Source organism: Diadema setosum, chromosome 3, assembly GCF_964275005.1.
Source record: "Diadema setosum chromosome 3, eeDiaSeto1, whole genome shotgun sequence".
Taxonomy (NCBI): Eukaryota; Metazoa; Echinodermata; class Echinoidea; order Diadematoida; family Diadematidae; genus Diadema; species Diadema setosum.
This window is the reverse complement of record NC_092687.1, coordinates 20,374,246-20,397,083: the sequence shown is the minus strand read 5'-3', so window position 1 is coordinate 20,397,083 and position 22,838 is coordinate 20,374,246. Positions and strand designations below refer to the sequence as shown.

Sequence of the window (22,838 nt, the reverse complement as noted above, 5' to 3'; positions counted from 1 at the left end):
ACATATTTGTGGAGGCCAGCCAAACAACGAAAATACAAAATCCACATTATTACGCAACTAAGTTGTGTTGTAACCAGCAGATATCCGACCATGAACACACAACCAGAACGTAATACACTGTAACGTTGACTCTTGTTTTGTCAAGTTCCTAATGAACTGCAGTAGAATTTAAACAATGTCCTATATTACAAATTCCAGCATTTCGGGTGAGAGTCACCTTCCTCATAATCTCGGATCCTTTTCTGAGAAAAAAAAAACACACACAAAAAAACAAAAAAAAAACAACACCCTAATTCATGTTCCATCCAGTTACCTCATAGACATAAAAAACAATTTATACATTCCAGAGCATGACCGCATCACTTTGCGACTCTCAACTCATAGTTCTGTTGTCAGGTTGTTAACTATACATACATTCCCGTTACTTGGCACATAATGCCGCATATACACAGATATGCATTCGTGTTGCCACCATTTCTTTACCAAATTTACCCCCTACAAATGACCTTAACAAAGCACAGTGTTACAAAATACAGTGTATCAGTTTAACCCACTACCAATGTCCATTACACAAAAACTTGTCCATTACACAAAATGTCCATTACACAAAAACAAAAAGCGTTGATTGAAAAAAAAAAATGTCTCGTCCTTTATTACTAGCTGATACACAATCATAAGCACACAACCAGTACATTAAATGTGAGGTCGATGCTTGTTTGCAACCATGAATACAAACCAGTGCATGAAATACCTGTAATTTTGATGCTTGTTTTGGCAAATCTCTAATAACCTCGAACAGAATAAAACGAAGGGCTTCATACATACTAAAATCCAATTATTCAGCAGAGGTAAGAATCGCTTTCCTCTTCAGCTCTTCTCCTTATTACAATGAATACACACTAATACATATTCAGTTCCGTTGACTCGTAACCATAGGAACCAATTTATGCACTCCATGTCTCAGCTGCATTGCTTTGCAACTTTAGAATGTCTGATCCTTCTGTTGTTATAGTTTGGGTGTTTCACATTCCCGGTACGCCGCCTGTAAGCACCCTGCGCACAAGATGTCATTTATAATGAAGTCGTGTTGCTCTTATCAGCTCACCTGAAAAATACAATGCCCAATTTGTTTACTAGCATTCCTGCCGACGAAAGTCACAATCATTAGCTACAACAATAACGCAGGCATTGCCATTTCCGTTTTCCAACACAGATAGGACTCGAAGAAATTATGAATTCAAACTTGACTTAATCATTTTACTGTGTATCGCTGTACAAAGGGAAGGGAGAGCAAAACGATGGCCGCGTTTCATTTGGCAGAAATCAAACTGGTCCTGATCAATCTGAAACTCAATCTCCAACTACCCTCCATGCTGATAGCGAACCCTTTTCCCTGCATTCCAACAGAACTTTCACCCCGACCACTTTTATTCTGGTTGATTTATTTTCATTCTTCCTCATGTGATAGGCCTTTTGCTCCAACTGAAAGCGTTTCTTGAGTGACGCTGGTAAGTCTGTTGCGAGCCGGAAGTTAGGTCGAGCAGGGGCTTGACCTCTCGTTGTGGCGGGGCGCATATGCATTCTCTGGTACGCATTCCAAACCGCATCTCGATCAAACATGGCGCCAAATCAAACGATAATCGGGTCAGGGCCACGCCTGCTCTGTTCGTCACTACCAGCCACCGGACGTCTAGGAAGGCGGTGCGCATTCACTACAAACATTCCTTTCACTTGTTGCTCAGAAAAACCAAGCTGTTTAATTACATCTCTCACAACTTCAACAGCCTTTTCGTTTTGCCGATTTTCTACTCCATAAATCAACAAATTAAGTTTCCTGTCATGCAATTCCATTAAAAGTATCTGTTCTTTCAACTCAGCTTCCATCTTCACTCTATCTCTTTTCATCTGGGGTAAGTGTCATTCTCAATGGTAGTAAGTCTTGCACTCGAGTCTGAAACAGCAGTTTGCAACTCAGTCAAGGTATTTCGTATGTCAGATACTTCAGTACGAATTGCATTAACGCTCACTGAAAGCGTTTCCAGTTTATCCATAATTTTTTCAGTGACCCTTGTGAATTCGGAATGGCTTAACGTACCTTCAGTCCCAGGCGCCATGGTACTGCACGACGAATGGTGCGTGGGTTGCTGCGTATCCGCTACAGAGTTTTCTTTAACCGGTTCAGACCGTTGGCTGAGCGGGGAGGTTTCGGGTGGTGCGTCTGCTGCAGTAGCCTGTTGTAGATGTGCCCTGCCGGCTGTTGAAGTGTTGGAACTTAATAGCTGAGTTCTGGACCTGTTTCTCAAACAGTATGGTTCTCTCGATGGTTGTAGGCTTGTATTACGTTTGCTCATAGTAGTAGTTGACGGGGAGGAGCAAAGTAGACATGTTAGACCCAGAAATAGGTCAAAATCTTAGCCAGTACCAACATTGACCCGCCCAGTCGACTCCATGCGTGCGAGCTTTGACGTTATTGGCGATGCCATCGGACTCCCCGTTGACATAATCAGACCCATAGAAAGCCCTATCTACTCTGAACCCCAAGTCAGCCTTTGCTTGCTTTCTGGCTGACATCATGAAAGCAGGAGCACTCTTGTACTGTGCAACACAACCGCCATCACACTGCACCTCTTGCTTGATTGTAAGTGATTTCTCTCCGACAAATGAGCATTTGGTACATCCAGAAACCGAGCAACAGCATGGTGGTCATTCATTCAAGCGTATGGCACAGTGTGCCTGTTTGATACTGTTTGCCGACAATTGCTAGTCACCTGGGGCGAACCACAAGAGGTCGGTATCATTAAATCTGATTGATAAATTCTCTCCAAGGTCTAGGACCATCAGAACAAAGTCTTCAAGTAGATTTTTTTTTTTTTTTTTTTCATACAGGACATCGTACCAATAGTCTACATGTGACTGGAGAAGTATGTGCGTTTTTTACATTTTTTATTTTAATTACTGTCATTTCATCAGACGGAACTAAAGTACAAACAAACTTTGTAGGCCTACAGTTATCTATCCAAAACTACAATGTATACTATACTCTGACTTTATTTTTCTGAGACCTGCTTTTATTTTCTTTCCCACCCCACGTTAATAGATTCTTACGAGAACGGAAATGTTACATCTACCGAGAAAATAAATTTTGGAAAGAAGAAAAATGTTACAAAAAGGAGCTGAAATTTGTGACTGTAATATGATTTTACTCTTATATGGTCACTTCTTCACTAAACACATATAATTATGTTCAGTTAGTTTGCAGTCGTCTAATGGACTGGCAAAGATTGAAAAAGAAAAGAAAAAGAAAGGATGTTTGCCAGGTTGACATCCAGTGGGTCCGATTTGGGCACATCTCACCTTTACTGTGCGTAAACACTTTGGAGTTGCATTTTTGTGATGCTGTGGGAGGTAAACCCCATGGTGGTCTAACATACAAGTACGCATATCACGACACTTAATGAATTTACTCTCATTTTGTGTTAGTAGACTGAAAATAAAAAAAAAGAAAAGAAATGTGGCGCCTTACCATGAAACAGGTCAGTATCAATCTGACAGTTGTCTTTTGTACTTACAAATCCATCAGTTATATCGTTGCCCCACATAATGATACAATAGTCACGTAAAGTGAAAAAAAAAATAATATCAAAAACTTAAAAACGTGTAAGTAATGGCAAGATATGTTTAAGTTTATTTAAAGCCCAACTTCAGAAATCACAATAGAAATATAATCTATATGTCACTTCGAAATTAGATTTCGAACAATGATGAATAACATAATATATAGTTGCTCTTTCTAAAAAAAAAAAAATATTGCTTCGAATACAATACACTTATTTCATCAATAATACTTATCACAATAGATCACATAGAACCCATTCAAATAAAATATTCAAAAGGTATAAATCGGATATTAGTAAATTGTTATGGAAGAACTGTTTATTGCCTATTCAAAGAACTGGAATCATCACGATGTTAGTAGTATAAATTGATTGTTTAAGTGCCTTAAGATGTACTTTAATGCCTAACTTCATGACCACAAAAACAAACAAACGAACAATAGCTTTATTTGCAAGAGGGAACAATAAATGAGTTTTACAATTTCCTTGTAAGTACTGAAAATTTCATCAGCTACTTTATCTTACACACGTTAGGGAGTACTTTCGTGTAGTTCTTGCGCAATCGTATTAAAACACAACATAACATATTCAAAATACTTACATTATTGAAATATGTCCCAAAGCACATGATTAGATACTAAAAGTGACAATCTGTTTTTCTTTGAAATTCATTTTCACCCAATTCAATTCAAAAGCATTGATGCTAAATAAAGTTGCACTGTCAAGCATGCAGCTACTATCAAACCATGCTTGCTAATTACATGCATTATAAAAAAGAAATGATAATAGATTCTTATAAAGCGCTCATTCCACCTAAAGAGATACTAATGGCACGACATCCGATGTTAATATGATAAAAGTATGTCACTAACATCCAAAGTTACTGTCAGAGACAGTAATAATATATATGAACCTCAATAAAATTGACGGATAAAAGTCAATCTTGATTATGGGAAACACATTAAAAACATAAGACATTTCGCCTGTTTCATAAAAACCCAGAGGGCTCTCCATACGGCCTATATGTGGTGAAAGACCGCACTGTGGCATGGCTTTGGGCTTCCAAATATGCTCAGGGAGATTTTGCATGGTCTTAACACCCTCCTTGTTCTGAGGTGATGATATACACAGATCTAAACACCTCCCTGGTAGGACGTATTGTAGCAAATGTTGCGGATCAAACTACTTTTTGTTTTATAGTTTTTGTAAAATTGACTTGAAATCCACACATATATGCCTGTTATAGATGTGCAGCTAAAATGTTAATCAATGTTGAGCAATGCATTGCCATGGTAACAACTTCTTTTTGTTGTTGTTGAATGAAAACAACACAACATGTTGTCGACAGAACTGTTTATGTTCCTCAGTTTCAGATTTTATTTTGACTTGAGATTTTGCGCATGCAAATAAACGGAATTTGGATATGGGCAAAATACATTTGTTGCAAATGTTGAAAAATACACTTCCATGATAGAAGCACTTCACAGCTGCATTTCTCTTCAGTGTCGAACCGTACGTTGCCATGATAACACCTTTTTAAAATGAAAATGATCTAATATCATCATGGAGTGAGCCATTTTCATTACTCTCGGCAGTAGTGCAGACGTTTTAGGCATAGTAATCAATTACCATATTATAATATAATACATTGATTTTTCTCTCGCTTCCTTCAGTTGATTGCTCCAACGATCCTTGTCAAAACGGGGCATCTTGCGAAAACAACGCGTGCACGTGTGCTGCGAACTTTACTGGATCACTCTGTGAGCATGGTGTGTAAAATTACTTCGTCATTTTAATTTGATAGATAAACATGATCAATATAGTCGTGTAACTGCAGTTGCCTGTATGTGTGTTTTATGCTACAACATTTATTCATCGATTTTTCTGCAAAGTTCTTATCGGTCCATTCCGTAGTTTCTCGTTTCTTGTTGTTTACTATTATCTCTTACATGTTGTGCAGGTGTAATTTACTGTCGTTTTTTTTTTTTTTTCATTTTCTATTCAAGAAGGTATTCATAATGTGTGTGTGTATGTGTGTGTGTGTTTTTTTTTTTCTTCAAATTTTAACCTTAGCTGACTGCACTAACATTCGTGTCAGAAGGCCGTATCTTACCGGAACAATGCCTGCACGTCTTCAGTGGGTTTTGTTCAAACCCTGATTGATCAAAACGAGTCAGGTTCGACTTGTTTCTCTTGTACACATACCATCAATCGTTTCCTCCCGCCCTTCTTATACCCCTTTATACACGCAGTTGGGCCCGGGAGCGTATTTTTTATTTACACGCAAGCCTGTGGCTTTTCGCAATCTAATTCAATGAAACCGCTCGTGATGCGTCTATGCTTATTCCACTAGGGTTGTTTGTTGCGAAGAGTTCTGTGAGTACTGAACCCTCCGCTCGCGACGATTCGATTCGTACACATCAAAGTTCTGTGGTACACATTCATCAGTGAGTGTGTGCACGCGCTGTGAAAGTTATGCTCGCCGTGGTAGACCTGCATCCAATTAGTACATGTACAAAGCAATACGTATGTAAACGAGTGAGAGTGCGAAAAGGAAAATAATACAAAACAAAAAAATCTGACCAGGAGGAGAGAGAGAGAGAGAGAGAATCATAAGGAAAGAGATAAAAAAAAGCAATGAATATTCTGTGATATCTCATCAAACCTGCACAAAAGTGATCAATATTATTTCGGGTATACGTTCCATGGATTCAAGACCACAATACTTTATTGGTGTATATTATAATGGGCTACACTGACCAAATAATTATTATACATAATAATATATATATATATATTAGTCTTCCTTCCAAGGTTAGTCTTCCTTCTTTAACGGTTGACAATGATGTGGTTATTGCTCCATCTAAATCATGTAGAAATCTTGGAGTATTATTTGATTCTACAATGTCCATGTCTGTTCAGATCTCTGCTGTCTGTAAATCCGTGAGATATCAGTTAATACGCAATTTGGGTATTATTCGCAAGTATTTAACTCGTTCAGCCACAGAAAAAATAGTTCATGGTCTTCTATCATCCCGACTTGAGTTTGGTAATGCACTCCTATTTCAGCTACCACCCTCAACTTTCACGGTTACAAAAATTGCAAAATTCAGCAGCCCGCATTGTTACCCTTACCAGGCGAAATACTCACATTACCCCTGTTTTGTCCTCATTGCATTGGTTACGTGTTGAATCTCGCATTGTATTTAAACTATTACTATTTGTTTTTCATTGCATACACGGATCTGCCCCAGAGTACAATGTTAATCTACTGACATTTTATAATCCTTCCAGGGGCCCGTTGCATAAAAGTTACAATTATGGTAACTTTGCCATCCAATGGTAACTACCATGGTAACAATGCTCAACAGCCAATCAAAATCAAGAATTCCATGGAAGTTACCATTGGATGGCAAAGTTACCATAATTGTAACTTTTATGCAACGGGCCCCATATGTTAAAGGTCATCCGATTGTAGATTGCTTCTTGTTCCAAAAACGAAGAAATCATGGGGGGATCGGTCATTTGCACATGCTGGACCTTACCTGTGGAATCAGTTGCCTCAAGCTATCCGTCACATTTCGAATGTTGACTCCTTTAAAGTTGCCCTCAAGACTCATTTGTTCATGACCATTTTCCAGTAGAATTGTATATTATGATGTATATTTTTTCATTATCATTATTGTGTCGTTCATTTTCATGTGCATGTTTGTGTAAGGATTTTTGTATTTCATAACTTACTTCTTCTACTGCGCCTTGAGCACGTTATTACCTATGTGGAACTGGCGCATTATAAGTACCCTGTATTATTATCAATATATATATATATATATACATATATTTGGAGTGTTTTTTAAAGGGATGGTAGGGGCGCTGAGCATATTCCCAAAGAATTACATTTACTATGTAGATGCACTGCAAAAAGTCCGGTGTTAAATAGTGAACACCGAGCTGGTGTTAAATTTTCGGTGCTCATTTATGGTGTTAGATTAACACCTACGGGTGTCATTTCCAAATTTTAAACTGTTTTTTGAAGAGTTTCTTAGTAACTGCACTTCTTGTTGATTTTTAATTTAAACAAGACGATCAAGAATTTTACATTAAAATACTAGATTTTTGAAAAAATGTGAAAATAAATTTACACCAAAGTAACACCAGCTGGTGTGGTCTCTTATTTAAGCTGGACGGGTGTTAAACCATTGATATTAACACCAACAAATATCAAATCAACACCATGTGGTGTCATTTTTGAATTAACACCAGTACAGTGTCAAAATAACACCAGGTACAGTGTCAAATTAACACCACGAAGTGTCAGGTGAACACTTTTCAACACCAGCACAGTGCATTTTTAACACCTGTGGGTGTGGTCCTTTATTGAAGTTTGATCGGTGTTAGATTTAACACCCGTGGTGTTAAATCTAACACCGATGTTTTTACAGTGTGGTCATTTTTCGTGTCTTTGTAGGCCTACACGTTTGCGTTTACTGATAATGTGTGTGTGTGTGTGTGTGGGGGGGGGACTGAAGGTGAAGCCAATCCTCTCTCCCCCCCCCCCCGATATTGAAACGCATATCGACACGCTAGGCCTACACATGACGAGTAATCTAACAGAATGTAAAAATGTAACTGCACTTTTTCCATCTCCGTTGATTGATAATTTAGATATTGACAGGAAAGATTGAAGGGAAAAGGAGTGGAGAAGAAGAGCATGGATGGAAAGATTGAAGGGAGAGTAGTGAAAGTTATGGAATAGGCTATAGCTGGTACATATGTATATGTACATGTATCAGAGAATTGTGAAATAACATGATCGTGAAATGACATCTGAATGGAATAAACATCATATATACATTGGAAAATGTTTGCCTTTTTTTCTCATTTCAAAATTAGGGGGGGGGGGTACATTGTACCAAAAGTATCCTGTATGAATAATCAGACCCCTCTCACTCTCTTTCTAAAACGTCTCTTTCTCTTCTCCCGTCCCTCCATACATCATAAGTATTTGTTCCAAATACAAGCCCTCTCTATCTCTCTTGACTCCCTCTCATATCACATGATTTCTGTTTCTAAGACCCCCTCTCTATATACATTGTATGTACATGAATTAATTTCATTTCTCAGACCCCAACCCCCTCTGTTATATCTGTTGCTTTTGTAAAGGCGGCGCCTTTACAAAATCAAAGACTGGCGAGACCCCCCCCCCCCATTTTCTTCTTTTTATCTATTTTGTTTTAACAAAATATAGAGAGGGGGCACAAGAGAGGGAAGCGCCCCCTCTCGATCCGCGATTGCGTCAACCACTCAATGTCAAAATCGGATTAACCATTATAATGTCGTAACACCTCGATCAGAAATGTCAAAATTTCCAAATTTACTGCAAATGTCATAACGTGTCACAGGGGAAGATCCAGGAATTCCGTAAAGGGGAGGCGCCTTTACAAAATCAAAAGCTGGCGCAACCAGCTTCCTTTTATTTCGTTTTATTTCTTTTTGTTATAACAGAAATACATAAGAGACGGAGAGGGGCGCCGCGCCGCCCCTCTAGAAACGCGACTGCGTCAACCACAAGTTAATGGCAAAACCCAGTCCTTGCATTACAGGGAGGCGACTTTTCAAAACTACAAGCTGGCGCGACCCCCCCCCCCCCGCCCCCATTTTTTTTCTTTTTATACTTCTGTTGTTTTAACAAAAATAGAAAGGGTGCACCAGAGGGGGATGCGCTCCCTCTCGATTCGCGATTGCGTCATCCATTAATGTCAAAACTCATTGCTTGCCTTTCAGGGGCGGATCCAGGAATTCCGTACAGGGGAGACACTTTTCAAAATGAAAGGCTGGCGCAACCCCATCCCCCTTATTTTTTTTCGTTTTATTTCTTTTGTTTAAACGAAAAAAAGAAAGAGAAAGAAAATGGAGGAGGGGTTACTTTTGTAAAGGCGCCTCCCCTTTACGGAATTCCTGGATCCTCCCTGTGACGCGTTATGACATTTGCAGTAAATTCGGAAATTTTGACATTTCTGGTCGACGTGTTATGACATTGGTGGTTAATCCGTTTTCGACATAATTTTGTGGTCGACGAAATCGCGGATGGGGGGGGGGGGGGGGGCGGCGCATCCCCTCTTATCTCCCTTTTTTGTGTGTTTGTTTTGTTTAAACAACAGAAATAAAAAAAAAACGGGGGGGGGGGGGGTTGGCAGCCTTTAATAATTTTGTAAAGGCGCCTCCCTTCTACGGAATAATTCCTGGATTAATCCCTGTAGTGCAAGCAATGGGTTTTGCCATTAACTTGTGGTTGACGCAGTCGCAGATCTATAAAGTGGGGCGCGGCGCCCCTCCCCGTCTCTATTTTTCTTAAAACAAAAGAAAAAAATGAAAAAAAAAAGGGAGGGAGTTGCGCCAGCCTTTGATTTTGTAAAGGCTCATCCCTTAACAGAATTCCTGGATCATCCCCTGTGACGCGTTATGACATTTTGCAGTAAATTTGGAAATTTTGACATTTCTGGTCGACGTGTTATGGCATTTGTGGTTAATTCGATTTTGACATTTGTGGTTGAAGCAATCGCGGATCGAGAGGGGGCGCATCCCTCTCTGGTGCCCCCTCTCTATATTTTGTTAAAAATAAAAAGAAGAAAATGGGAGGGGGGGGGGGGCGCCAGCCTTTGATTTTGCAATGGCGCCTCCCCTTTACGGAATTCCTGGATCCTCCCCTGTGACGCGTTATGACATTTGCAGTAAATTTGGAAATTTTGACATTTAGGTCGACGTGTTATGACATTTGTGGTTAATTCGATTTTGGCATTAGTCGTCGACGTGTTATGACATTAGTGGTCATTATGACATTTGTCGTCGACGTGTTATGACATTAGAGGTTGTTATGATATTGCACGATCCGAATTCGAATGAATTTATGAAGGATTTTCTGCATCGATCATGATATTACAAAAATGAAATACAGTCATTTCTTTTTGTTTACGAGACAATGGAACATGCAGTGTGTACATCCGAAAATAAAACTGAGATATATACGTGTACAGATTAAAGAAAAGAGTAAGAGAACACGTCGATTGGGAACCACTCGAAATAAAGAAAATCAAATGATCTGACTGAAGTAAGGCACATGAATTGGGAGTGTAAATTCAGAAGACTGTTGTCAAATAAGCATATAGCTTGAAGATGCGACAGCCACATTAGTGGTTGTTAAGACATTAGTGGTCGATTATTGTTAGCTCACTTGAGCCGAAGGCTCAAGTGAGCTATTGCGATCGCTCTTCGTCCGGCGTCCGTCGTGCGTCGTGCGTCGTGCGTCGTGCGTCGTGCGTCGTGCGTCGTCCGTCGTGCGTAAACTGTTTACATTTTCATCTTCTTCTTGAGAACCCCTCGACCGATTTTCACCAAACTTGACAGGGAGCATCCCTAGGGGGATAGGAGCTCAATTTGTTCAAGTGGGCACCATACCCCACCTGGGGGGCCCCCAGAGAGGCCCCAACCCCCCGAAATTAAGGAATCTTCAAAAATCTTCTTCTCTAGAACCAGAAGTGATAGAGCTAAGTTATGAATTAGTACATTGATGACTGTAGTTTCAAATTTGTTCATGGCGGAATCAGGGGTGCCCCCCTTGGGACCCAGGGGAGGGGGGGGGGGTGGGGAGGGGTCCTAATGGGGCCCAAATTGTACATTTTCATATTTTTCTTGAAAATGCTATTATGAAATTTCGCCAAAGTTGGCAGGTAGCATCCTTAGGGGGAAAGAATCTCATTCCCATCAAATGGGCACCATGCCCCTCCTCATAGGTAAACTTGGACCGAAATTGTAAATTTTCATCTTTTTCTTGAAAACCCTATCACAAATTTTTACTAAACTTGGCAGGTATAATCCCTAGGGGGATAGAATCTCAATTCCATCAAATGGGCACCATGCCCCACCTGGGGGACCCCCAGGGGTCCCACCCCCCCCCCCCCTCCTGTAAGGAATCTTTACATACCTTGTGATTGTGATTGAGTGATTGAGCTAAGTTGATACAATGAGTCAGTATATTGATGACTGTTGTTTCGAGTTTGTTAATGGGAAAATCAGGGGTGCCCTCCCCCTCCCCCCACCCCCTTGGGACCCAAGGAAGCGTGATGGGATGGGGGGGGGGGGGTCCAAATGAGGGCCTAAATTTTCATCTTCTTGCTGAAAACAACATAATGGATTTTCACCAAACTTGGCAAGTAGCATTCCCATGGGGATAAGATCTCAAAGTGTTTAAATGGGCACCATGCTTTCCTTGGGGGCCCCAGAGGGTCCAAACCTCCTAAATTAATGAATATTCAATAATATTTTTCTCTAGTTCTAATCAAAAGTGATAGGGCTTTAAGTCTTCTTTTTTTTTCCCCAAGCTGCATAATCCAACATTCTATAAAGTACAGTCTACTTGGCAGGTATTTTTATCAGTGTGATGTAATATGTAAATGGACACCATGCCCCCATTCTCAAAGCGGTTACAGCTCGTTATTCCGAAGGTTCGTTATTCCGAATGCTCTTCAGTCCGAAGATTCTTTATTCCGAAGGTTCGTTTTTCCGAATTTCATTTTCGGATGAACAAATCTTCGGAATAACGAACCTTCGGAATAACGCCACAAATGTACGGATTAACGAACCCTTTTTCATTTTCGGATGAACGAACCTCTAGGTATAGGGAATTGCGTGTTTCGGATTAACGAACCTTCGGAATAACGAACCTTCGGAATATCGAACCTTCGGAATAACGAACAGCACCCCTCAAAGCTACCCCCCACCATAAGTTTCCAATGTTCTCAGGTAAGAGTCTGCAAGAATGCATGGAAGGTGAACTTGTGATACTCAGGTGAGCGCGTGACCCCCGGGTCTCTTGTTGACATTAGTGGGCTCTAACATGGTGACAGCATATTTTGAAAGAAAATCATACATTAATGATATTGGTGAATTCACCTAACTCCCTCAGCTTTTGAGCATCTGACTTGAAATTTGGCACATGTGACAGCTATGATAATAGTTTTACAAGCTTCATTTTTTCTTAATATCAAACATTGTGTTGCCATGGTAACAATATTTTGATGAAAATCATAGAAATTGCTGATTTATTTACTTTACTCACTCAGGTTTTGAGCACTTGACTTGAGATATGGCACATTATTGTGAGTGAGCAAAATAAGACATTACTGTACTGTTAATTATATTCAATGTTGTCATGGTATTTTTTTCCAAGAAAAGCATACAAATTAGTTGCTAGTTGAGCTAACTGCCTCAGTGTTTAGTTGGGGGTATATTAATCACATTGAGTGATACTTCTAGTTTGTATTACAATACTTCTTGGATATTGGAGGATCAGATTACATCTGTACCTTCATGAAAAAAAAAAGTGCTTGAATATAAAGAAGTGAATTAAGTGCATAATGACTTCATGCAATAGTGGTGTAATTTTCCTATATACATGTGACTGTACATGTTTCTAGATAAACTGATCAATGTAGAGAGTAGAAAGTGGTCTTGTAAACAAACATTGTAAAGTTTAAGAATCAGAAAGAGAGAAGGGGAGAGACAGAGAGAGTATGAGAAACAAATGAATTGTGTGATAATTCAAGCAATGATCGAGGAGGGGAAAAATACACGAGTCATGCATTTGAAAAAAGGAGGGGGTCGAGAGAGGTCGGAAAAATGAATATATGCAGAGTGATCGAGTCTTTGAAATTAGTATGAAGAAAAGAGGGGCATGTTTGAGAAACAAAATAATATACCATCAGTATGAAGATAGATTTAGGACCTTTATTAGCAACAGATATAACAGAGGGGGGTTGGGGTTGAGAAATAAAATTAATACATGTACATACAATGTATGTGGGGTCTTAGAAACAAATCATGTGATATGAGAGGGAGTCAAGGGGATAGAGAGAGTTTGTATTTGGAACAAATACTTATGATGTATGGAGAGACGGGAGAAGAGAAAGAGACGTTTTAGAAATAGGAGAGTGAGGGGGGGGGTCTGAAAGACAAATACATTACTTTTGATACAATGTATTAATTTTAAAATGAGAAAAATGGTAAACATTTTCCAATGTATTTCATTCCATTCAGGTGTCATTAGATTTAAGCGATCATGTTATTTCACAACTCTCTTGATGCATGTACATGCACACGTACCAGCCTATTCCGTAACTTTCAGATTTTTTGTTTTGTATTGTTTTGTTTTTCGCACTCTCACTCGTTTACATACGTACATTGGATGCAGGTCTACCACGGCAAGCAAAACTTTCACAGCGCGTACGAACACTCACTGATGCACGTGTACGAATCGAATCGGCGCGAGCGGAGGCACTGTACAGACAGAACTCTTCGCAACCCGAGCGGAGTAAGCATAGACGCATCACGAGCGGTTTCAATGAATTAAATTGCGAAAAACCACAGGCTTGCGTGTAAATAAAAAATACGCGGCCCGGGAGCGCCCCGTGAGCACTTTGACTTTTGCCCCTCTGTTCATACATAGTGCAGGGAGGTGAGACACTCACCTCCCTGCATAGAGTCACCGCTTGTATACTAGAGCCGAGACCACCCGCGAATTGGCTGAGAGGGGCATGTGGTAACCTTGGATGCGTGGGACTTCGAATACCATGTGTGTTGTCACAAACCTTATTCACATCCCTAAAGTAGTGTTCATTTTATTTCGGAAGTCTCGAAAGAGACTACGATGCATAAGAGTAATAATAGGAGAGCCCGCACGCGCGTCCAGCAATACGTTCGCGTTCGTTCCAGCCGACAGGAGGTTCTCCTGCATAGCTCCGCGGTTTGAAATTTTTCCATAAATTCATCGCCGGAATTTTCCTTCTCGCGAGGAAATTTTGCTTCGCCGGTCTTCCGGAACCAACTGAGAAGTGTTTTGACGCATCTTTCGAGCCTAAACGTTACGGTGGTTCGATAAATATGAGCTCGAAAGAGCAGCACGATCCATCCTTCGCTTTACGTGCTACACGTGGACAGGAGGTCTGTGCCACGAAGTCAGAGTTACCACCATCAGCGCCTCCCTCCGGCGATGCCGGTACGGCGCACGTACAGAAGAATGTGAGCATCGGAAAGGCTCAAGATTTAGGGAAGAAGACGATGAAGAAAATTCCCAAAAAAGCTCCTCATACGGTATCAAAAGCCCCTTCCGAGGATCGGGCGTCTACCTCCGGGGACGTTAGTTCTCGTCTAGACAAACTTGAAAATCTCCTCGCCGAAGTGGTGAAACACCTTCCCCAATCGCATGATAAAACCACTAGCCGTGCTGCTGTGGTACTTACAGGCGCGTCTACATCGAAATCTACAGCGGAGGAATTTTCCCGCTTGCCTACTAACGTCCGCCATTTTGTTAGGGACGATTTTGATACGTCTGACGACGCAGCTACAGAGCGTGATGGACCGTTCGATTTTGACGAAGGGGTGGAAGAGGTTCCCCCTGCTGCACAGCTACCACCGTTGGCAGCCAAGTATGCTATCCCCCTCGGGATTGGGGAGGCAGTTGACGAGGAAATCGCAAAATCGGTGAACTACTTTATTGGCAACAAACTAGAAGATAAAGCCATCGAGGAAACGGTTGAAAAATACCCCCCCCCCCCACCGAGCAACTGCCCCCACGTCGATACACCTAAAGTGAACGCTCCCATTTGGGAACACTTGCAGTCCGTCACGCGTAATCGTGATTTGAAACTACAGAGAGTGCAGAAATGTCTGACTCGCGGTATTGGGGCTCTTCTTCGCTCTCTCGATGCGCGAGATATCTCCGAGTCTCAGCAAGACGCACTTGCTCTATTGAGTAATGCGCACTTTGAACTGAATTGCGTGCGGAAGGAGCTGATTAAACCGGACATCAACTCGGAATACGTGCATCTCTGTAAGCCTTCTACACCAGTCACGCAGCTGTTGTTTGGTGATGATCTTACAAGACAGATGAAAGATCTAAAAGAACAACATAAGGCCTCTGCTGGGGTCATGAGGACCCAGCAGAAACATACTTCTCGTCCTAGCGGCTCTTTCCATCCGTACAGACGGCCCTTCAACAGCGGAGCTCGCCGGCAGGCTCGCGATGCGGGCTGGACGGGCTCGCGTAGCGCTACAGCCTCACGCTTCGTGCATGGAACGGCAAATCGTCCTTTTTTAGACCAGCGCTACCAGGGGAAGTCGCGACCTCCCCCACAGCAACGGCCACAGAGCAGAGTTCATCCACAGGCCAGAAGCAAGACTCCCCACAACAAGTAACCCAACAGCCCGCCTCTGAAGAGGTAGGAGATACAGATTCAACATATTGCTCATTTGACATGTCAGTAACTGACCATGATGCATTTCTACCTTATCTAGAAGAGCAGTATTCTAGATCTACTCCTCAATTTACTAGATCTATAGAATCTAGACCTACCACTACATGTGTAAATGACCATCCAGTTGGAGGTCGACTGAGGCTTCATGCATGTAATTGGGAGAAGTTAACTTCAGATCCCACAGTACTACAAGCTGTGAATGGCTATAAACTTGAATTCAAGCCTGAATGTTTTCCACCTGAAAGGGTTAAACCTTTGGTTCAGTTCAAAGTAAAGAATGAAGATTTGGCCAATATCCAAGCTGAAATTGATTCACTGGTAGCCAAGAATGTTATTGAACCTTGTTCACATGAAGTGGGAGAGTTCATCTCGAACATTTTTACCCGCCCTAAGAAGAATGGCAGCCTTCGGGTCATTCTTGACCTCTCAGAGTTGAACAAAAGCCTAGTCTATCAGCATTTCAAAATGGATTCCATCCATACAGCAATGCAATTTATTACACCTGATTGCTTTCTAGCCTCAGTCGACCTTCAGGATGCTTACTATTCAGTACCAGTTGATCCGCAGGATAGGAAATACCTGCGATTTGTGTGGCAGGGCAAACTTTGGCAATATTGCGCACTGCCAAACGGGCTTAGTACAGCACCGCGTTTGTTCACAAAGCTTCTCAAACCAGTTTTTGCTCATCTGAGAAGAGCAGGTCACATGGTAGTGGGATACCTAGATGATACTATCATTATTGGGAAGAGTGAGGCTAGCACTCAAAGAGCAGTCGATGCTACGACTGATCTCTTCGAAGACTTGGGGTTTCTTGTCCATCAGACTAAATCAGTGTTAAAACCCACTAAAAGAAATCACCTTTTTGGGATTTGTCCTTAACTCTGTGAACATGACAGTTACTCTTCCTGAATCTAAGAAGGAAGATATCACTGCTGAGTGCACAAGTCTGTTGCATGCCACAGAATCCTCTATCCGAGAAGTGGCTAGAGTAATAGGGAAACTGATTGCTACTTTTCCTGCAGCCCAATATGGGCCCCTCTACTACAAAATCTTGGAAAAAGAGAAGATTTTGGCATTGAAGGCCAATAAAGGTCATTTTGATAGGAAAATGAGCTTATCTAATAGAGCCAAACAGGAACTTAAGTGGTGGATCGATCACATACAGTACACCTCTAATCCTATCGACAGACCCAGGCATACAATAGAATTGCGCACTGATGCGAGTGGGTCTGGTTGGGGAGCAACAGACATGTGCACAAACATAGGGGGACGATGGAATGAAGTGGAAAGAGAAAAGGCTGTTAACAATGAGATAAATTATCTAGAAACCCTTGCAGCAGGATTGGCATTGAAGTCCTTTTGCTCAAACCTGAGAAATGTTCATGTTCTCATTAGAATGGATAATACAACTGCAGTCTCATACATCAACAATATGGGGGGCTTCAGATCCCAGGAATGCAACAATTTGGCACATGATATTTGGGAATGGTGTATTGAAAGACAAATTTGGATCACAGCCGCCTACTTGCCAGGACGGCTCAATACCACAGCAGACTTCATGTCAAGGAAGTTTAATGATCGAACAGAGTGGATGCTTAACAAAGCCCAATTTACTGAAGTGGTAGAACATTTCGGCCCCCCTGAAATCGATCTTTTCGCTTCCAGACTTAATGCACAGCTACCCAGGTATATCACTTGGCAGCCTGATCCTTCGGCAGAGAATGTAGATGCATTTACAGTGGATTGGGGTCCATTATGGTTCTATGCTTTCCCTCCCTTCTGCCTTATCCCTAAATGTCTGCAAAAGATTAGGGCAGATAAAGCCACAGGGTTGTTAGTAGTACCAAACTGGCCAACACAATCATGGTTCCCAGCACTTCAGGACATGCTGACTGAAAAACCACTTGTCCTACGTAGACATGCACAACTTCTTGTTCAACCTGTGTCTTTCATGCCCCACCCCTTACACAAACATTTGGATTTGCTTGTTGCAGGCTTTCAGCCAACCCGTCAGGTCGCAGGGATTGAGTGCAGGGACCGTCAAGGTCATCGTAGCTTCTTGGAGGAAATCTACACGACAGCAATATCATAGCTTCATCAGCACATGGAAAGTTTTCTGCACTGCCAACAACATTAACTATCTCCAGACCTCATCGGAATGGGCACTAGAATTTCTTTCAGACTTGTTCCATAAGGGAGCCAGCTACGGTACTATAAACTCTGCTAGGAGTGCACTGGCTTCTTTTCTGACACTCACAGACAGTTCGTTTTCCATAAGCACTCACCCTCTAATAACTAGATTTGTGAAGGGAGTCTTTCACTTACGACCCCCCAGACCACGCTACACGGAGGTGTGGGACGTTAGAACTGTCCTCAACTATCTGAGGAGGAAATCACCTGCAGGCGAATTGGGTTTGAAAGAGCTAACGTTGAAAGTGACAATGTTATTAGCGCTTCTCTCAGCACAGCGGGTGCAGACATTGAATGCTTTGAGAATAGACAAAATGACATTCAAAGACAACTCTGTCAATTTCGTCATTGATGACTTGTTAAAGCACCACAGACCTGGTAATACAGGCCAAGTCGTATGCCTAAGAGCGTACCCTCCAGACAGAAGAGTTTGCATTGTACGATACCTTCGAGAGTATCTGAGAAGGACTCAGATCATTAGGAAGGACCAAAAGTATCTGTTAATAAGTTTTTGTAAACCGTATCACAGGGTTTCTACCCAAACTTTGTCACGATGGATTAAGACAGTTATGACAGAAGCTGGGATTGACACCAGCTTGTTCTCGGCACACTCCACGAGAGCAGCGTCAGCGTCTGCTGCCCAGAGGAAAGATCTGCCTGTACATGAGATTTTGGCACAGGCAGGCTGGAGTAACGAGAAGACATTTCAAACTTATTACGCGAAACCCCTCAGGAATGAGAATGGGGGTTTCAGCCATGCAGTATTATCGTAAAAGGTAAAGCCATACATTGTACCCCTTGTGGTTATTATGGTCATTGGCACAGTTCTGTGTGGCCAAAAAATGTGACTACCAGCTTCAAAGTCTCCTATTATTACTCTTATGCATCGTAGTCTCTTTCGAGACTTCCGAAATTAAATAGAAAATTTAAATGAGAACTTACCTGTTTGAAATTTAAATTGTATTTTATGAGGAAGGCGAAGGAAGAGACTACAGTCCCTCCTCTCCCACCCTTCTTCATAATCTCAGGTAGTTCTCAATAGCAGTAGGATGACTGCTGGTATTGGTATTCACATTTTTCGGAGCTACTAATATTGCTGGACGCGCGTGCGGGCTCTCCTATTATTACTCTTATGCATCGTAGTCTCTTCCTTCGCCTTCCTCATAAAATACAATTTAAATTTCAAACAGGTAAGTTCTCATTTAAATTTTCTATTTTGTCGTATGTTTTGCTTTTCCCTCATGTTAGTTGACTGCGCCAACAATCCGTGCCAGAACGGCGGATCTTGCGAGAACAGCACTTGTACCTGTTCTGAGGGTTTTGGTGGAACTTTTTGTGAGGAAGGTGCGTAAAATGCCTTTTCCTTTGACTCCACCCGCTTCCTCTTCCAGTGCCGTATATAAAGAGAGTCTGGACATCTGCTAAATTGGACGCCATGTCGTTACTTTGCCTATTACGCGTTACAGGGTTAGCGTGTATACTCAGACGTAATAATGAAAGCAAGCCAATTAAGGGGTTGTGAACAATGGACACTGCGTATGAGCGCACTTTGGTAACGACATGGCTCCACAAAGATCACGGGACCAGTTTTGACCAATCACAGGCTTCAAAACTCATAAGCCGAAAACCGAGGTGGCCAGACTCTCTTTATATACGGCACTGACCCTCACACATTCGCACAAACACACACATAAAGCTACCTTGATAAATCTCGCTGACCTTATTACACCAATGTGCTCATGAGCTTTCCTGATGTTAAAGTCTCCCGATAGATAATTAGCGTTCTTTCAGTTTGGAGTGTATCTTCTTTATGCCTCCGCCACGAAGTGGTGCCGGAGGCATTATGTTTTCGGGTTGTCCGTCCGTCCGTCCGTCCGTCCTTCCGTCTGTACTTCCGTCCGTAATGAATTTGTGGACAGCGTAACTAAAAAACCTTTTGAAGTATCCTAATGAAACTTGGCATATATGTGTATTAGGGGGTGAAGTTGTGCCTAACAACTTATGGGTGCACATGCTCAAGGTCAAAGGTCAAAAGGTCAAGGTTAAATACGTAAAATTTCACTATTTCCACCATATCTATGCAATGCCTGAAGATAATTATTTTCTCGAAACTTAGTGTATACATGTATTACCCAATTAAGATTCTTTGGTGAAAGTTTGGAGGTCATGAGGTCAAAGGTAAAAAGGTCAAGTAAAAATATGAAAACTTAACTTTTTTCTCTGTATCTTGGAAATTGTTCAAGGTATCTTTATGGAACGTATATATACATGTACTGTCTGGCAGTGAATATCTAGAGAAATTAGGGTTCATGGGTCAAAGGTCAAGGGCAACACTTCAAAATTTTATTATTTCCCTCATATTTATGCAATGCCAGCAGGATTATCTTTTTTTACACTTGGTGTATGCATGTATAACCTAATAGAGATTCTCTGGAAGCTTTCTTTTTTTTTTTGCCTCAAAGGTCAAAAGGTCAAAGATCGAAGGAAAGTTTTTCCTCCATATCTCAGAAGTGGCTCAAGTTATCTTGAAACTTACTACGTATTTATGCATGCATGTTGTGCCTGACAGTGATTATCCTATGAATTTTAGGGTCAAAGGCCAGATGAAAATGGTAACAATGAACTTTTCATTATAGAAATTGCATTTTTTCTCCATACCTTGAAAATTACTCAATGCATAAACTTATGAATGGGTCAAAGTCAAGTTAAAGTCCTTAAATCCCAAAGTACATGCTCTCCTATTCATCCAATTAAACCTAGGTCAAGGAAGGTGAACATTCAACACATTTGTGACAAACTTGTCATTTTAATATTTTGCCAATTTTGTGAAAATGTAATCACACATTGTCTACATGTACTATATACCTATTGGGAGAATCGTGCATTATGGTGGAGGCATACCAGTCGCCTTAGCGACATTTCTAGTTTGAAATTGTATTTTTGTGTACATCTTCAATTTTTATGCCTCCGCCAACGAAGTGGCCGAAGGCATTATGTTTTCGGGGCGTCCGTCCGTCCGTCCCGTTTTGTTTTTGTCGATATCTCAAGAACCGTGAGGTGGTTTTGCTTCAAACTTGGTATGAGGGTATATCCTGGGGGGATGATACTTTGTTTGGATTTTAGGGTCACGGGTCATAGGTCAAAGGTCACAGGTTATTTTGTTAAAAAAAGGTTGAAATTTCATGTTTTTCTCCATATCTCGCAAATGGTTCAAGGTATCTTCATGGAACTTAGTATATATGCATGTACCGATGGGCAGTGATTATCTAGGGAAGTTGGGGGTCATGGGTCAAAGGTCAAGGGGTCAAAGGTCAAGGTCAACTCCTCAAAATATCACTGCTTTCCTTATATTTATGCAATGCCTGAAGGATTTTTTTTAAAACTTGATGTATGCATGTATAACCCAATATATATTCTGTGGGAAGTTTCTTGCCAAAAGGTCAAAGGTCAAAAGGTCAAAGGTCAAATGAAAGTGCTAAATTGTACTTCTTCCTCCATATCTCAAAAGTAACTCAAGGTATTATCATGAAACTTACATATTTATGCATGTTCTACCTAACAGTGATTCTCTTTGGAAGTGTGAGGTCAAAGGTCAAAGGCCAGGTTTAGCTAATACTATTTTACCATTTGATACTGAAATTATACTTTTTCTCAATACCTTGAAAATTAATCACTGCATAAACTTATAAAAGGGTCAAAAGTCAAGTAAAAATCATCAGTTCCCCCAAATACCTGCACTCTGACGTTTTAATCATTTATCCAATTTAACCTAGTTCTAGGAAAGTGAACATTCAGCACATTTGTGGCAAACCTGTCATTTTAATATTTTGCCGATTGTGTGAAACGTTCATCACACATTGTCAAGACATTGTACTATAGACCTATTAGGAGAACCATGCATTATGGCGGAGGCATACACCAGTTGCCGTAGCGACATTTCTAGTTCATTTTTGTATTCCTGGCAGAACAAGGAGAGAGAAATCGTAGTAGCAACAGCTGTGCATGTGGAAATGGAAGAATGGACTCTGACTCTTCTCAAGAAGGTATTCCATGCTTGTGTTTTTCTCTTTGTTCAATAGTCAGGCAATCCTACAATGCCTTCATTTCCCCTTCTCTCAAGAAGTATCAAGGTGTATCGATTTAGAGAATCACTATTGAAGGTATCGTGCAAATATATACTAGTAATCATGCAAACGCATAAACAGATGAAAGTCGTTCACTTAATATTTGATATACTGCTCAGATTCTGTCAGTGACCTCAATGATTTATTGGTGTTCTTTTCACACCCCCCCCAAAAAAAAGAAAAGAAAAATCAGCTCTGCTCTAGATGTTTCATTGTATGGTATTCTTAAAACAAATACAGAAACAGAGAAACAAGAATTTAAATAAATATCTTGAGATACTCTTTATATCACTTCTTCACCTCTCCGATCACAATTACTTGTTATATGTTATGTGGCTATATTTTGTGACTTGATGATAGGATTTGAGTACTGTGTGCTTGCCGATGTCGGCCGACACAGAATCGACAAGGATGATTTTTATGCCTCCGCCACGTAGTGGTGCCGGAGGCATTATGTTTTCGGGTTGTCCGTCCGTCCGTACGTCCATACGTACGTCCGTCCGCATTCGTTTACACGATAGCTTGAGAAATATTGACTGGAATTTTACCAAACTTGGTCCAAGTATAAAGTATGATGGGGCAATTATTTGATTAGATTTTAG

The 22,838-nt window shown here is 41.0% G+C and overlaps 2 protein-coding genes across 2 annotated transcripts in view; both read left to right on the top strand.

Annotated features, from left to right (window-relative positions):
- LOC140226545 (uncharacterized) overlaps nt 1–22,838 on the top strand; it is a 125,202-nt gene that overhangs the window by 89,025 nt on the left and 13,339 nt on the right. Inside the window, exons 20-22 of the mRNA XM_072306996.1 lie at nt 5,288–5,383; nt 19,361–19,456; nt 22,078–22,155. Coding sequence (XP_072163097.1) covers nt 5,288–5,383; nt 19,361–19,456; nt 22,078–22,155 — 270 coding nt within the window. The remainder of the gene's footprint in view (nt 1–5,287; nt 5,384–19,360; nt 19,457–22,077; nt 22,156–22,838) is intronic.
- LOC140226500 (uncharacterized) lies at nt 14,509–15,863 on the top strand. The gene has a single exon (XM_072306963.1). It carries the CDS (start codon nt 14,550–14,552, stop codon nt 15,861–15,863), a length of 1,314 nt encoding a protein of 437 aa, XP_072163064.1. The 5' UTR covers nt 14,509–14,549.